Source organism: Arachis hypogaea, chromosome 11 (assembly GCF_003086295.3).
Source record: "Arachis hypogaea cultivar Tifrunner chromosome 11, arahy.Tifrunner.gnm2.J5K5, whole genome shotgun sequence".
Classification (NCBI taxonomy): domain Eukaryota; kingdom Viridiplantae; phylum Streptophyta; class Magnoliopsida; order Fabales; family Fabaceae; genus Arachis; species Arachis hypogaea.
This window is the reverse complement of record NC_092046.1, coordinates 2,837,634-2,853,867: the sequence shown is the minus strand read 5'-3', so window position 1 is coordinate 2,853,867 and position 16,234 is coordinate 2,837,634. Positions and strand designations below refer to the sequence as shown.

General features: G+C 28.1%; 1 protein-coding gene across 1 annotated transcript; it reads left to right on the top strand.

The window, feature by feature from the left end:
* Positions 1–362: 362 nt before the first annotated feature.
* On the top strand, positions 363–3,229 carry LOC112723973 (isoleucine N-monooxygenase 2-like). The gene is made up of 2 exons (XM_029290039.2): positions 363–1,302; positions 2,500–3,229. The coding sequence occupies exons 1-2, from the start codon at positions 370–372 to the stop codon at positions 3,139–3,141; spliced, it is 1,575 nt and encodes a 524-aa protein (XP_029145872.1). The 5' UTR covers positions 363–369; the 3' UTR covers positions 3,142–3,229.
* The last annotated feature ends 13,005 nt before the right edge of the window (positions 3,230–16,234 follow it).

Sequence of the window (16,234 nt, the reverse complement as noted above, 5' to 3'; positions counted from 1 at the left end):
TAAAAATATTAATTGTCCTTTAATTTTTTATTTTTAATCAATTTTTTAAAAAATTATTTTTATTTAATTAATTAATTTAAATATTTATTTTTATGTACTAGTTCTTTAAAAAATTAAAAAAAATACTTGTTTTTTATTTTTTTCTCTCTTAAAAATTGAATAAAAAATATTTAATTATACTGATATTTTATATTAGTAGCGAATTTTAAAAACTTATTTTATAGTTACACTTAATATAGTTGAATAATTAAATAGTAATATATTACATATATGCGCACGATATATATATATATATATATATATATATATATATATATATATATATATATATATATATATCCAAATCCTTTAGAGTTCTTTAACCCAGCCATGAAATCTGCTACCAGCTTCATGTTTATGCTATTTTGCGTTATACCTCTCTTCATCAAACTCCTCAAACACAATGATTCAACCAAGAAATCAAAGAAGCCTAAGCTCCCACCAGGTCCCAAACCATGGCCTATCGTTGGTAACCTCCCTGAAATGCTTGCTAACAAACCCATATTCAGATGGATACAAAACATCATGAACGATCTTGACACCGAAATCGCATGCATCCGTCTAGGTAACATTCATGTTATCCCAGTAACCAGTCCTTCTATTGCACGTGAGATTTTAACGAAGCAGGATGCGATTTTCGCATCGCGGCCATTGAATTGGTCCAGTGAGTATGCCTCGCTGGGCTACCTAACAACGGCCATAACACCGTTCGGAGAGCAATGGAAGAAGATGAAGAGAGTAATCACCAATGAATTGGTGTCTCCGCTACGACTTGAATGGTTACATGACAAAAGGGCGGAAGAAGCCGACAACCTTGTTCGGTATGTGTACAATCAATGCAAGAATGGCAATGCCCTAGTTGATATAAGGTTTGCAGGGAAACACTATGGTGGAAACTTGATTAGGAGGTTGTTCTTCAATAAGAGGTACTTTGGTAATGGTAGAGAAGATGGAGGACCAGGTGCTGAGGAAGTGGAACATGTTGAAGCATTGTTGAGTGTGTTAAATTACCTTTTTGCATTTTCTATTTCTGATTATGTTCCATTGTTGAGGGAGTTTGATTTGGATGGTCAAAAGGAAGCAATGAAGAAGGCTATTAATACCCTAAGGAAGTACCATGATCCCATCATTGAAGAAAGGATTCATCAATGGAAGAATGGGATAAGGACACATCAAGAGGATTGGCTTGATGTCCTTGTCTCCTTGAAAGATGCTAACAACAATCCATTCTTGACTGTGGACGAAATCAAAAGTCAACTTATGGTAACGTTATTTTTTACTCATTTACTCTTAATAATTCACTACAATACTTGTGGATACTAGCGGCGGTTCCCCAACTGTCATCCTTTAGGGCGCAGGAGTTAATTATTGCGGCAGTTTTCAAAAATTGCTGCTATTAAAATATTTAGCGTCGAATTGCATGGCATCAGTTTTGCGATGGACACAAACTGTCGTTATTAGGTGCTGCTATTCAAAAAACCGTACGATTACAAACTGCTGTTATTAAAAAAAACTGTATGATTTTTCGAGTCTATTTTTGTCGGTTATAAACCGTCCTCTTTGGTGCTATTAATTTTTTAAATTAATATATATTAATTTCTTTTAATATTTTAGGTATATTTTTTCTGTTTTTGGAGTTATTTTTAATATTAAAATCTTATTAATTTTTCTCTAAAAATCTAAATTAAGGGTGAAAACTCATGAAAATATAACTATAAAACAAACTAAAATATTTATATTAATATTAATAAATATCCTATGAAGCATGGACACTTCGCTGAGTTACCGTGTCCGCGTGTCGGACACATTTTGGATACGACACTTATCGACATTTGTTTGACATGCGTGTCTGCTGTGTCCAAACCGTGTCTTAATAAAAAATAAAATTTTTTTCACCGAACACGCTTGGACACACTTAAATACCATCATGTATCCGCGTGTCCAATCTTATTCTTAACATATATTCTTGAAATAAATTTAGATATAGTATAAATTATTATTTATTAAAATAAAAAATATTTTAAATATTTGATATAATTAAAATAAGACATTAAAATAATTACAAAAATTAATTTATATTTTAATATCAATAAAATATTAAAATATCGTTATGATTTATCTAAAAAATACTTTATATTTTATTTGTATGCGTGTCCCGTGTCTTATAAGATTTTAAAATTCGCGTGTCGATGTGTCCCGTGTCGTGTCGTATCCCGTATCCATGTTAGTGTATGTGCCTCATAGAGTATATCTCTAATTAATAAAGCTGCATAATCAAATTAAAAAAAAAAAAATGTACGCTTCAAATAAAATAACATCAACTCCGATTTTAATATCTATCTATCTTCTACAATATTTCTCCAAAGAATTCATCCGTACAACGATTTTTATCTTTTTATATTTATGCCTCTAAAAATAAACTTTTACTTAACAATAAGAAAATATTTATTTCTATTACAGGAGGTTATGATGGCAACAATTGATAATCCATACAATAATGTTGAGTGGGTACTTTCTGAAATGCTAAATCAACCTAAGCTACTCCAAATTGCCATTGAAGAATTGGACAGTGTAATAGGAAAAGAAAGGTTAGTACAAGAATCAGATATTCCAAAACTCAACTATGTGAAGGCATGTTTAAGAGAAGGTTTTCGCCTTCACCCAATTGTTGACTTTAATATTCCTCATGTCTCAATGAAAGACACAATTGTTGCCAATTACTTCATCCCAAAGGGTAGTCATGTTCTTATTAGGAGACAAGGTATTGGCCAAAATCCAAGAGTTTGGAATGAACCTTTGAAGTTCAAACCCGAAAGACATTTGAAGAAAGATGGGTCTAATTTGACTTTGATTGAGCCGAATTTGGAGTTGATAACATTCAGCACTGGAAGACGAAGTTGCCCTGGAATTACACTTGGGTCTACAATGACTATTATGCTCTTTGCAAGGTTGGTTCATGGATTCACTTGGATTGCACCTTCCAATGAACCAATCATTGATCTTTCTGAACTTGAAAGTGACACTACAAAAGCTAAGCCACTGGTGCTACTAGGAAAGCCAAGGTTACCCATGGAGGTTTATCAAGAAATTATTCAAAAATAAGATTAATCTGCTCAACTCAAACAAATAAACTGCTCATCATGTTTGTACTAAAAATTTCAATTCCAAATAAAAGAATATATATTTTTTCTTTATGTGTTACTTTTAAGATTTATAAATTGTACCTAAATAATAAATGTAAAAAGTAAAAATAAAAAAATACAAAAAATATAAAATATAAAATTATGTTAAAATATATAGAAATCGACAAGTATTTGAATGAAAATAATAAAATTAAAATAATAAAAGAGAAAAGAGAGAATTGAAATAACAAGAAATAAAAATAGAATCTCTCAATTCTTACATAGATTTGTGACTGGTGTTTACATGGTTAGTGTGATTGAAAATTTTTAAAGTATGTAAATACGTGAATTGAGATCTTTTAACTTATTAAAACTTGGTGAATATTTCAATAATGATGTCACATGCATGAAAATTGCATTGTAAATCATTAGATAGTTTAATCAAAAATAAATCCATCCGTTTAAATTTTATCATTTTATTCTTTTATTATTATTTTAAAGGTGATTAAATAGCAGTTATGTCAATTACTGTTTATTGATAAAGTTAAGAGAGTTAAGATGAAAAAAAATTGGATACTAAACTCTTATATTTTCTTTAAATATTGTTATAGATAACAAATCTATTTTTATTTTTGTGAGAGGTTATTGAAGATAAATATAATTTAAAAGAATTGAACACTAAAATAATGACTATTCTTTGTATTGATTTTATATATTGTTATAAATAAATATTAACTTTATATATTGTTAAAAGATTTATATTGCTTAAAGACATTAAATACTTGTGATTTATTGTGTAACAAATAAATGCTTGTGTGTTTAGAATATACATTATCAGAGGAGATATAATACCTACTAGCATAGTTATCAAATTCGGATTAGATCAGTCGGTTTAATTGAAAATCCAGTAGATCGAACTTTTAATCGGTTCGGAATTAAACCGGTCAAACTTAGAAAATTCAGTCAAAATCGATCTGAACTGTAAATTAAACCGGACCGATTAGCTCGTACCAATTTCAAAAAATTGGCGCTATTAGGGTTCAAACTAGGACTACCAGGATAAAAAAATTCTTGCAACCACCAGACTGAAATGTTCTTCAATAATATATATGCATTTTTATAAATATATTATAACTTATTAGACATATCCTAATTAATAATTTAATCTTATTAATTCTTTTTAGTCATGCAAAATTTAAAATCTCTTTATTCTTTTTTTTTTATTTTAATGAGTAGTTTTTATATTTAATTTAATTGAATTTTTTATTTTTTTTATTTTAATGAGTAGTTTTTATATTTAATTTAATTGAATTTTTTATTTTACATTTACTCGCTTAAATTAATTATTTTTTAAATTTTACATAATTATTAAAAGAAAACATTAAATGTTGTTAAATATCTTTAAATTAAAAAGATAAACAAAAATATTTTTATTAATCATATCATATTTTTATTATTAATAATTATATAATATTTATTAATATTAATTTTTTTAACATATATTTTATTAATATAATTAATTAATAAATTATTGAAATCTTAAAATAAGTTGATTTAATATAAAAAATATATTATAAAAAATTAAAATTTTATATAATTATTTAATTATGACCAGGTTAATCGATTCAACATGTAATCTAACGGTTGAATCAGTGATCTGGTGACCCAGTAATCTGACCGAATTAATTATCGGTTTGATTCTGATAACTATGCCTACTAGAGCCATTGGAAGAAAGGATTGGAGCTGGTGGTTCCCAAACATTAGAAACAACCAAATTAAGAGGTGAATTGCATGTAGTAGTGGAGGATGAATATGAAATTGATAAGACAGATGAAGGTTTTAGAATGATCTAGAAAAAGGGGTTGAATTTAAGCTCTTTTTGTTGTATTTCTTTTGCCTTTTTAGCTTTGACTGAAAGAGAACATAGTTGCTAAAGTGTCTGTCAAATAAAAATGCATGAGACAATTTTATTTTGTCTCTTCACAAAACTTTCAGGAACAGAATAACTTTCACTTTTAATTAGAATAACTGTGACTTCTGAGATAATGATAAAATATGAGATATTTTTATTTTGTCTTTTCATAAAAGAAAACAGAAGAAGAGTAGAAAAGAGAAATTCACACAGCTATATATACTGATTTACCACCATGTGCAATATGATTTACATCCAGTCTCTTTCTATAATAGTGGTAAAATTTTTACTATCTTTCAAAGATTACACATACCAATCCTATTTAGAACAAACACATCTTCTATCCAAGTTAGATTTGACAGGTTCACTTTCTAGATTTTCAACCACTAAGTGCTCACCCAATTTAGTAAGGGAATCCCCTTAAGATCATGAAAATAAAACAGAAAAACATATAAAGGATATTTGAAATAAACATTTGGCTTTTTTCCAAGTCTAACTCTCTTTATCTTTCTCTACTCAATAATTTTTTCTTAATTCCATACATTAATGCCTTTTTCCATTGAAACAAAGAAAGATAAAACTGATAAAGTTGAATATTCAATAGAGAACCATGAAAGAGAAGAAGATATAGCTTTGTAAGCTATGAAAATCCAAACTTTGTACTCTCACTCCTTGAATCAATCTCTGACCGTTTACCCCTTTAACAGAGGAGTAAAACTTCCAAAATTTGAAACTTGGCTTGAATTTATTTGACTTCTTTTCCAAATTCAACAGCAGCAGCGGTGCAGAAGAGAGATAGAGTAGTAGCGGTGATTGAACTTTATATGCATCCATACCTTCCATATTCTCTTTCATCATTTTTCAAATTTCTTCAAAAATCTGAGTCATTCATTTGTGTTTTGGCTCCTAGTTTCTTTCCTATCCGTTGATTTGTAGCGGAGCTCCATAATCTTCATTTTTTCAGTTCGGTGCATGCAGAAAGAAAGTTTCTTCAACAATTTTCAATGAAGCACAAAAATAAAAACATTTTCTGACTGTAGCCTTCGAATGTGATCTTTACTTAGAGCCCTAATTTATTTGATTTTCTTCTTCTTACTTGATTTTAGTAATCCACTTTTTCATCTTTGTTTTGAACTCTAAGCAAAATCTCTTTTTCTTGCTTTACTTTTTGGAAGTGATTCACGTGGGTAGAGAGAAGAAAGAGACGAAAAGACAAGTTCTTGTCTTTTCGTCTCTTGTCTTTTCGTCTCTTTCTTCTCTCTACCCACGTGAATCACTTCCTTTCTTAGTTAGCAACCTTCTTATGGGCCATGAATGAGTAAATGGATTTAATTCATTAAATAGGCCAAAAAACTTGTTATTGAGTCTATTTTGATTATTTATAATTCTGCACAATAAACAAATTTAATTATACACATAATTAGATTTTTAACTCAATAATAATATTTGTTCATTATCAATTAACTGTTATTAGTTGTTTAAACTCAATAATAGATTTTACTAAACAACAAAATTGATACAAAGAATTAGTAATATTTGATTTATTTACTAGTAATGAGCATTTAGCAAGAATATTGTTTACAATTGATGCTAGATGTCCAAATTTTGTATGATAGACATCTAAGGATACATATTTGGAAACCAAAAGAGAAGGTGACAAAATAGATACATCAATTTTAGAAATTTTAACTTTTTAAAATTTATACATGTCATTTTTCGCACTGTCGTCTCGACAAAAAATATTTTTAATAGTTTGTAATTCAACCAATAAAGTCAGGCTAAAATAAAAAATACACATTATTATTTTTAGAAAATCTTGGAACACTGATAAAGTTATGGATAATAAAGATGGAATGTGTAGTAAATCATGAATTTAAATGTTTTATATGTCAGGATGTGAGTTAGAGTAAAAGAACCAATTTTTTTAATATCTATACATGTACTATTACCTATGTAAAGTTGTTCTTTTCCATGATAATACTAATTCACTTTGAAGATTGATTCTACAAAAAATTGTTCGATGGAATAAAGTTTTAAGAATTTATAGAAAATAAAAATTTATTGAGAACCAAAATATCCAATCTAAAATATTTTAAACATCAATTTGTGTATTTATTCCAATTAAAAAATATTTGAGAAAAAATTGAACTAATTTATTAAGAAAACATTGGATAGTTTTGTTATAAAACTATTTCTTCCAAAAATTTAAGTTCATAGGAGGAGATAATATGAATAGTCATATCTTTTACACGTCTCTTTAAGTAAGAGTTTAATTTTTTGTGAATTTTCTTTTTTTTTTTCAAAGTTAATATTTTTATTGCAATCAAATGACTCAATTACAATACCCACATAATCAGGGATAAGCATATGCAATAATATAAAAAATTGGGAAACTTCCAGAAAAAACAATACCAAACTAAAACATTAAGGATTCAAAACAAAAGGTCAAGCTATTCTTTCCTCTTCAGTTTCGGTTGCTATGCCTCCCAAGTCGCCCAAATTCTTCTGCGAATGTCGGAGCTTGGGACAGAATTTCTCCTATCTAAACTCTACAATTTTAAAAAATGAGAGTTTCTGGACAACCAAATCTACATAGAAGGTAACTCATCACTTGACTGATTTTTACTTTTAAATCTCCTCTTCCTCTCACCGCTTCTATTAACTGACACCACCATTTCTATAGTTTCATAGTTGGATCTCTAGTAATCACACTTGTTACTGATGATTGATTCTAGACTTGCATAATTTTCAGACAGAAAACCAGAACATAAAAGTGTGTTTCCGACAGTGAAGACATCACGGGCACAAATTAGAGATGGGAGATTTGTAGTCATATAAGAAAAGAATCAATTCTTATATAAGTTTTATATATTTGAATTTCTCTTTTTTGAGAGCCAAATAATTATAAAAGAAAATCGATTTATTGTTCGTTATGGATTTTTTTATTTTAATTTAAAATGTCTTGGACATTAGGATAAAGAATATTCACATATTTGGAATATTAACATGTAGGAAATAGTAATACTTATTTGTATATTCTTTTTTTAAAGAATTTTTAATAATCAATTTCATGAAAATTAAGTTACATTTTCGGATAGTACAAGTCAAAATTCGTTTTAAGAAAATCAGTTTTTATTATATTGTATGAAACAATTTGCTTTTATATGGTAAAATTACTAAAAAAAAATGATTGTCTATCATACCATTTATATTTGATACTTTGGGCTAATTAAGTATAATTGAAACTATTCTGAAATAACATGGTTTTACGTCATAATCATAACTTTCAAGAAGTTGCTTAGGATGAATAATTACTAAACAAATATTTAAAAGCCAATAGAAAGAAAATTTGGCAGAGGTTGCAGGTGAATAGGTATTGAAAATCAAGAACATATGGCGAAGTAGTTAGCGTTAGTTTATGGTACTTTATCTATTTATAACTTCTATTTGAGTTTATCTATGTGGTAGAATAGTATTCGTTAATAATATTTTGAATCGACTTAGTGAGTCCTAATTGATGTTATCTTTCTCTCTGACTAGGGCTGGCAATGGATAGGGTAGGGTAAAGACCTTACCTGCGGGTTAAAAATTTTATTAAAATTCTATCCTACCCTATTTGCGTCCTAACCCTATCCGCACTCTAAAATTTTAAATCCTATCCTATTCTACCCTACACGCAGAAATATCAATTTTTTTTAAAGTAAATATAAAATTCAATTATTTCGAATTTTATACGTATTAATAACATAAAAAATAAAAAACTAATGCTCTAAGTTACTAAATTAACTACCTAGTTTAGTGGTTGTTCACTTATTATAAGTCATTACATAAGAGGGGTTGTGGGTCAAACTCTTACTTCCTTCACTATATAGAGAGATTTTTATAAAATATGTGCTATATATGTGGTGCGGGTAGGATAGGGTAGGATACACCCTAAACCCGTACCCTACCCTACCCGCAGACATACCCGGGCCGTACCCTACCCTACCCGCAGCGGGTAGGGTAGCCTACCCTACCCGAACGGATTGAACCGGGTTTGGTACCTGCGGGTAGGGTATAAATTGCCAGCCCTATGTGTGACAAGTCTGTATCATTCTTTCCTTTTTTTTTTATACCAAAGATAAGAGACTCGAACCCGTAACCTCTTAATTGAGTATGAGAAAACTATGCTATTTGAGCTATAATTCATTGACGACAAGTCTGTATCATTCATTATATAGACAATCAAGCTTATGGATAATGAATATATACATATATAACACTTAAGAGTAATTTCAATGGCCAAAATATGAGTCTCTGTCTCTGATAAAAGTAGAGGTCAATTATTGAACAAGAAAAAAAAAGTGAGTAAAAGTAGAGGTCAATTATTGAACAAGAAAAAAAAGTGAGTTCTAGCGTGATTTTTAAGAGAAGAAAGTCCCTTCAACCAGGAACTTTCATCATCTGATAATAATTTATCACCTGACAAGTTATTATAAAAATAAATAATTATATAAATTTATAATTAATAAATAATTATATTAAATAATTAAATCATAATTAATTTATTAATAATTATAATAATTAATTATATTAGATAATAATTAATTCGATAATTACATTAAGTAATTAAATTGTATTTAATTTATTAATAATTTATATTAATTACCTCAGTTAGGAGAGAAAAATTTTGTACTATACCATCAATTTCTCTAAAAAAATGTCCAATTTCAGAATATGCGGCAACATCGACCATTGAAAGAAGACTTAACCAAATTCATATGACAATTTTACGATACTTGGCATTAACTATAAAATTCCACTATATTTTTTTATATTGCGTATTTTACAAATTAATTTAATTTCGAATTATATATTGTGCATTATTGTTATATATGAAGTTATTAATTTTTTTAATATTAATATTTTTAATAATAAATTATTTTTAAATTTATAAATTTTAATAATATTATTATAAAAAATAGTAACTATATTAATTTTAATTAATTAATTAAGTGCGATCATAATAGGGACTAAAGTTAGTTTCTTCTAATGGAGAAAAAAGAGATACTTTGAGTTTCTATTTACTGTTTATGATGTAAAAACTGATGTAAAATTATTTTTTATAATAAGTGAGCTATAAATAGAGACCGAAATCTAAGTAAGTTTTAATATTGGGGTGGTCTATTTTTTTTTTTTATGGTTGTTTTTTAGGTTGATAAGATGTAATGTTGAATTTTTTATTTTTTATTTTTTTTATCCGTGTTTGATATAATGATTTCAAATATTATGACTTATACGGTGTAAATTAATAATTTTTTTAGTATTATTTAAGCATATATTATTTTACTATTCATTAATTTTAAAATTATAAATTTTTGTTTTTTTGTCCGAATAGAATTTTTGTGATATTTTCTATATATATATATATATTTATTTATTTATTTATTTATTTCAGTATTTATTTACACTTATATATTTTTCTTTTGCTTATATTATGTGTATAATAGTATTCGAATAATATTTTATAATGTCAAAGATTTGTAATTCTATAAGAGAATAATTAATTTGTTACAGATTTTATGTATTTAGGTTTTTTAGATCCAAATAAAATAAAATAAAAATGAAATTTTATTGTTTGATTTATTATTATAAAATTCTTATTTAATTTAATATGATTAATTAAATTAATATAAAATACTAAAATTATGTTGTTCATTTGATTTTGCATAAAGATGTAAATATTAAGGTCTCTTTTTTTATTAGTTTAAATTTTTTTTAAAAATAATTTTATAATATAATATTAAAATTTTTATGTCAAAAAGATTTAGAATTTGATCATAGATGATGAATTAAAAAAATAAAAATCAACATAAGACAAATAAAAAAAATTTTATACAAAAATTTAAACAAATTAAAAAAGACTTATTTGAAATGACATATTAAAGATATAACTATTATATATTTTCTCTTATTAACTTAAACCTTAAAAAAATAATTTTATATTACAATAAAAATCAACTTAAAATAGTCTAAATTTTTATTTTATATTTATTAATTATTATCAAAAGTAAATAAATAATTTTAAATATAATAATAAATATATTATTATTAATCATTATTTCACTAGCATTTTTTAAAAGATCATTCTTTGATAATTCTAAATTTCTAATAGTATTGTTCGATCAATTTACGTAGATGTTGTTAACACATGGGGAATTTATGGTAGTGTAGAAAATAGGGATGACAATTGGTTGGAGTTAGCAGGAAAATAAGTATCTAAACAGGTAAAGTCTGTAATAATATAATTATTGAGTTAAATTTGATTTATTTTCTGTATGTCAAGGGTTTTGTTTTTGTTTAATTTCACTTATTTAAAATATCTAGTTTAGTCTAATTTAAAACTTGTTTAAAAAGTCTACCACTACAAGAAACATCGTTAAAATCGACGGCTAAATCGACGGCTAAGTCGTCGATAATATTAAAATTTGACGGCAAAATGGACGGCGAATGTGGTCGCTATTAAGCTTGTTGATTTTTCAAAATTCTAATAAAATCGACGGCTTACTTAGCCGTCGATAATAATTTAATAAAATCGACAGCGTTTTTGTCTATAATATGAGTTTGGGAATTTTAACTTCTTATTAAAATCGACAACGTTGCCGTCGATATTATTATATAAAATCGACGCCATTTTCGTCGATATTTGATTCAATAAAATCGACAACATTTTTATCTATAATATGCTTAATAAAATCGACGACGTTGCCTTCGATATTTGATTTAATAAAATCGACACAATCGCCGTCGATTTAATTATTTAGATACCAACAAATTCTGTGTCTATATTTTATTTTTTTTTGTCTATTTTAAACTTACAAAGTGACAACTCTACTGTCAATTTTAATAGTTATATGTTTTTATTATTTTTTTTTATTTAAAAAATAATAAATAATTAATGCAAATAAACTTTTAAATATAGAAATAAAATAGTAAACAATTAATACAAATAAACTTTTAAATATTAGATAATAAATTTATAAACTTATCAAAATCATAAATAATCCCCTAATATAAAAATTCAAGACAAAATAAATAATTAAACTTAGACCTATATTCGTTTAAATTGCAATCCACTAATAATACAAAATATTCAAAACAGAACAAAACATTTAGCTGTCATGACTTTAAATCTGTGATGACTTTATAATTTGATATTATATTTTTAGAGATAATTCGAAAAGCTAAATTAAATTAGTCAAAAGTTCTTGCCTTGGCAGCACTGACGAGGTTCTTGCCTTGCATGAGCTCGGCTGCCTTAGGAACCTTCTAGAAGGCGCTCCCACTATCACTACCGATCATGATCACTGCCCTTGTCTTGGTTGCAACAATTTCAGGTTCTCTATTTGCTATTTGTGCAGTGGAAGCCGCAAACTCAGCACTATTCACGCTCATGAGGATGATCACTTCTTATTTGTTAGGTGTTCAGAGTGCAACGAGAATAGTCTTGTCAAATGCACCATTTGCACCTTCTAATAGATTTTTAATTATTAGTATCTGACTCAAAATTAAGTAGTACTAGTTCTGCATCATGTTGCTTAATTAATTAGCTTAATTTGTATGCCTTGCATGTTTGGTCTTTTTCAATCTCATGTATCATCATAATAATGATGTGCTAATAAACTTCATTGAATGTAAAAAATTATAAGCTAGCTAGAGCTGATGTTGTGCCTAATGTGGAGGTTAAGCTAATTAAGTTTATTAGTGAGGAATGAAAGATTGATAATCAAAGCACTACATACTATTTGATGTATCATATCATATCATACCATTAGTAGTGCAGAGAAAATATTGATGTATCATATCATATCAAAGCACTACATACTTTATAGACAATGTTTTTGATGAATCATGTAAGAACATATTGCAAACAACTTAAGCACGAATATTGCAGTCAATATTGCCCTTTATTGCCTTCTTTCTCATAACAATATTCTAGTGCTAATCAACAACTAAGCATGAAAGCACCCTAAACACTGCCAAATAACATTCAACTGCAAAAATATATTGATGGAGAAGTACAAAGAATCATGATGCAGTAGCAACCAAGAAAGAGTGAGTACCTTTCACGAGTAGCTTTCCTTTCATGAGTAGACATGGTAGTTGTTCCATCCACATATACCTGCACTATGAGAAACATTTTTCAGCCTATCCCAATTTCTCAGCTCAATATGAAAAATCCCAATAACTAATCAATGTCTGTACCTTGTAAATTAGGATTCTTAACAAGCCAAGTGCTCTAGAGAATCTGATGACGAAGAAACTGCCATCTCATCCGTGCTTCCTTCTCGTCTCAACTGCTCCCCTGAGCACAGGCACTGCATCTTGTTCTTCAAACTCCTCTTCTTCCTCCTCCCCTGCCTATTTCCATTTCCCATGCTTTCTCAACTCACCCAATAACTTCCCACAAGCCACAACCGTTGAACCACTGTCACATATCAAATTCAAATGAAATCACAAAATCATCACCGAAAACAACAAAAAACTGTTTCCATTTCCTATTCAATTAAACATTTAAGTACCAATATTTGAAAGATACAAATCAACATGATATTTATTACCTCTCAAGATCATATCCTCCAACACCTAGAACAAAGTCCACATCCACAAATACACTTCCTTTAACCGAGTTGCCAACAAGATTTTTTATTATTTGTCTGAATCTCCCAGGATCTCCCATAACAATGTCTGGAACTTTATCAGAAACAAACACTGCCAACTATAATTCCTAAAACAATTTAAAAGTTAAAATTGGAAGAATAGCAACCATGTGGAAAATGAAATAAGATCATTAGTTAAAGAAAAGGAATTAGAATTATCAAATTTTGAAGCTTGCATGAATAAAAACAACCTTAGAATAATCTGATATAACAGAATGCCATGTGAGAGATGACCTGAAAGAACTTGGAGAAGCGCAAGGGAGATGGCTGAGGAGGTTGCTTTGCTGTTCCATTAGAAGCATTGGCTGCCATTGTCAAAATCTCTCAAGTTCAAATCCTGAACCAATTTCCAAACGGTCAACACTTACTATGAGCCTTTGCACACATTAATTAGTTGAAAACATCAAAACTTCATGAACCAAATCAAATTGAAACCAAGCAAATGGACCAGGAGAAAGTGACGGATACTTAAGTAACAATCATTGGAAGAGAGAAAGAGAGAGGGAAAGAGAGAATGGACCTGACTTAAGCAGAGAAAGAGAGAGATCAATCCACAACCCCAAATCACAAGCCTGGCACAAAATCTATGATCAGAACACCGTTTTATAGTAACAAGAGCATATCCAGAAATTGAGCTTTCTCCTACAACCAAACACTAAACCACAAACTAGTGTAATCACATTGTAAAACTAATGTGTCAAACTAATTGAGTTGAAGTAATGTGATGAATTGATTATGCTAACTAGGTTTTAGTAAAACAATTGATTATACTAGAAAAATATTTTTTTAGTAGGTCATCAAATTTATGCTTTCATATAAATAAAGTAAAACAAGCCAATTTTTTTTTAAATATACAACTTGAGAATATGCATCAAGTTAATCATTGTGAATAAAATACTATATAAGTCATTATATTATGGGCAATTTACTAAAATAAATAAAATGACTTTTAATATTATCAGAATACACATTTTGTAAAATAGATATTAAAATGCATTTTTTTCATAAATTATGTAAACCGTGACAGGGGATCCACGATTTACAAATGAACATAAACCGTTACACTCCTACAGCGGTTTATGTTGATATGCAAAATGGCTAGAAACTGCGACAGCCGACAGGAGTCTCGCGGTTTTTGTGTATGTGTTTTTTGCTCTCAGTTGAATACTTTTTCAACCTGGACCTTCTACTTTAGCATAGTTTTCACCAGCTTCAGTGTTTCATCCATGTCTAACAACTCATCAGTGGAGATTGAAATCATTTTTTATATTTGCCCATTGACACCTGCGAAATGAGATGCCTACAAAATAGAGCAGCCGCCATTTTTCTGCTATTGTAGAATATTAGGATGGATAAGGAATGATCATATTAAACATTAGAATATTTAATTTTTTATTAAGTTAACAATTTATTTTATATAATATCAAACATGAAATACATTTGTTCAATTTAGAGTCAATTTAGTTCTAAAATTTATAGTTCTAAAATTTAGGATTAAGTATATTTGTTAAATTTTTTTATTTAGTACTGAGTACGTACTACTTGAATTAAAAGAGTTATGGTGAATAATAAATTAATTTACTAGTCTTGTTTTTTTATGGTTGATCTGTATAAATGCAATTAATTATTTTAAGATTGTCATTTATTTCATATTTAATATTATATAAAAATAAATTGTTCTTAAACTTGAAGGAAGAATCAGGAGCATCATCATTGAGATTTTCTTGATCAAGTGGCAGAGAACTTAACCAATGAAATGAGCCAATAGTTAGAGAAGGCATAGTCTAAAAAAAATGAAAAAATAAATAAATAAACACAACATCTCAGGTCCCAAAAAATTGATCTTTTGATAAAATTGAAACAAAATAATCAAAAAAGTCGCTGAAAAAATCAACAAAAAATATATATATATATAAAAAGAGAAAGCGGAATATGTGAGAATTGTGGAGCATGATGGGAGAATAAAGCAATGCAGCTAATGCCAGGGTATAGTGATGCATAGTGATACAGAGCAAGAAGATGGAGATGTAAAAGCGAAAAGGGTTGCGGTTTATGCACATTCTCAACTCACACACAAACTGCGACACCCCACTACAACAAATACGGGCTTTAGCAACACCAAATTTTGCAACGCTTTAAAACCGTTCTTTTAGATAATTTTAGACAACAGTTTTTTTAGTGTTACCAATGAATTCAATTTTTCATTATTTTATAGCAATAAACTAAAACTGTTCTCTTTGACTATTTTAAAGAACGGTTTTATAACCGTTACCAAGATTTTTTTTATGCAACAGTTTTTTATTGTTGTTTAAATAATTGTACAAAAGAAACGCATAAAAACCGTTGCCAAAATGCTACACTTTAAAACCGTTCTATTAGATGGTCTTAGACAACGGTTTTTACAGTGTTGCTGTTGAAGTTCAATTTTTCATTACGTTATAGCAATAAAATAAAACTGTTC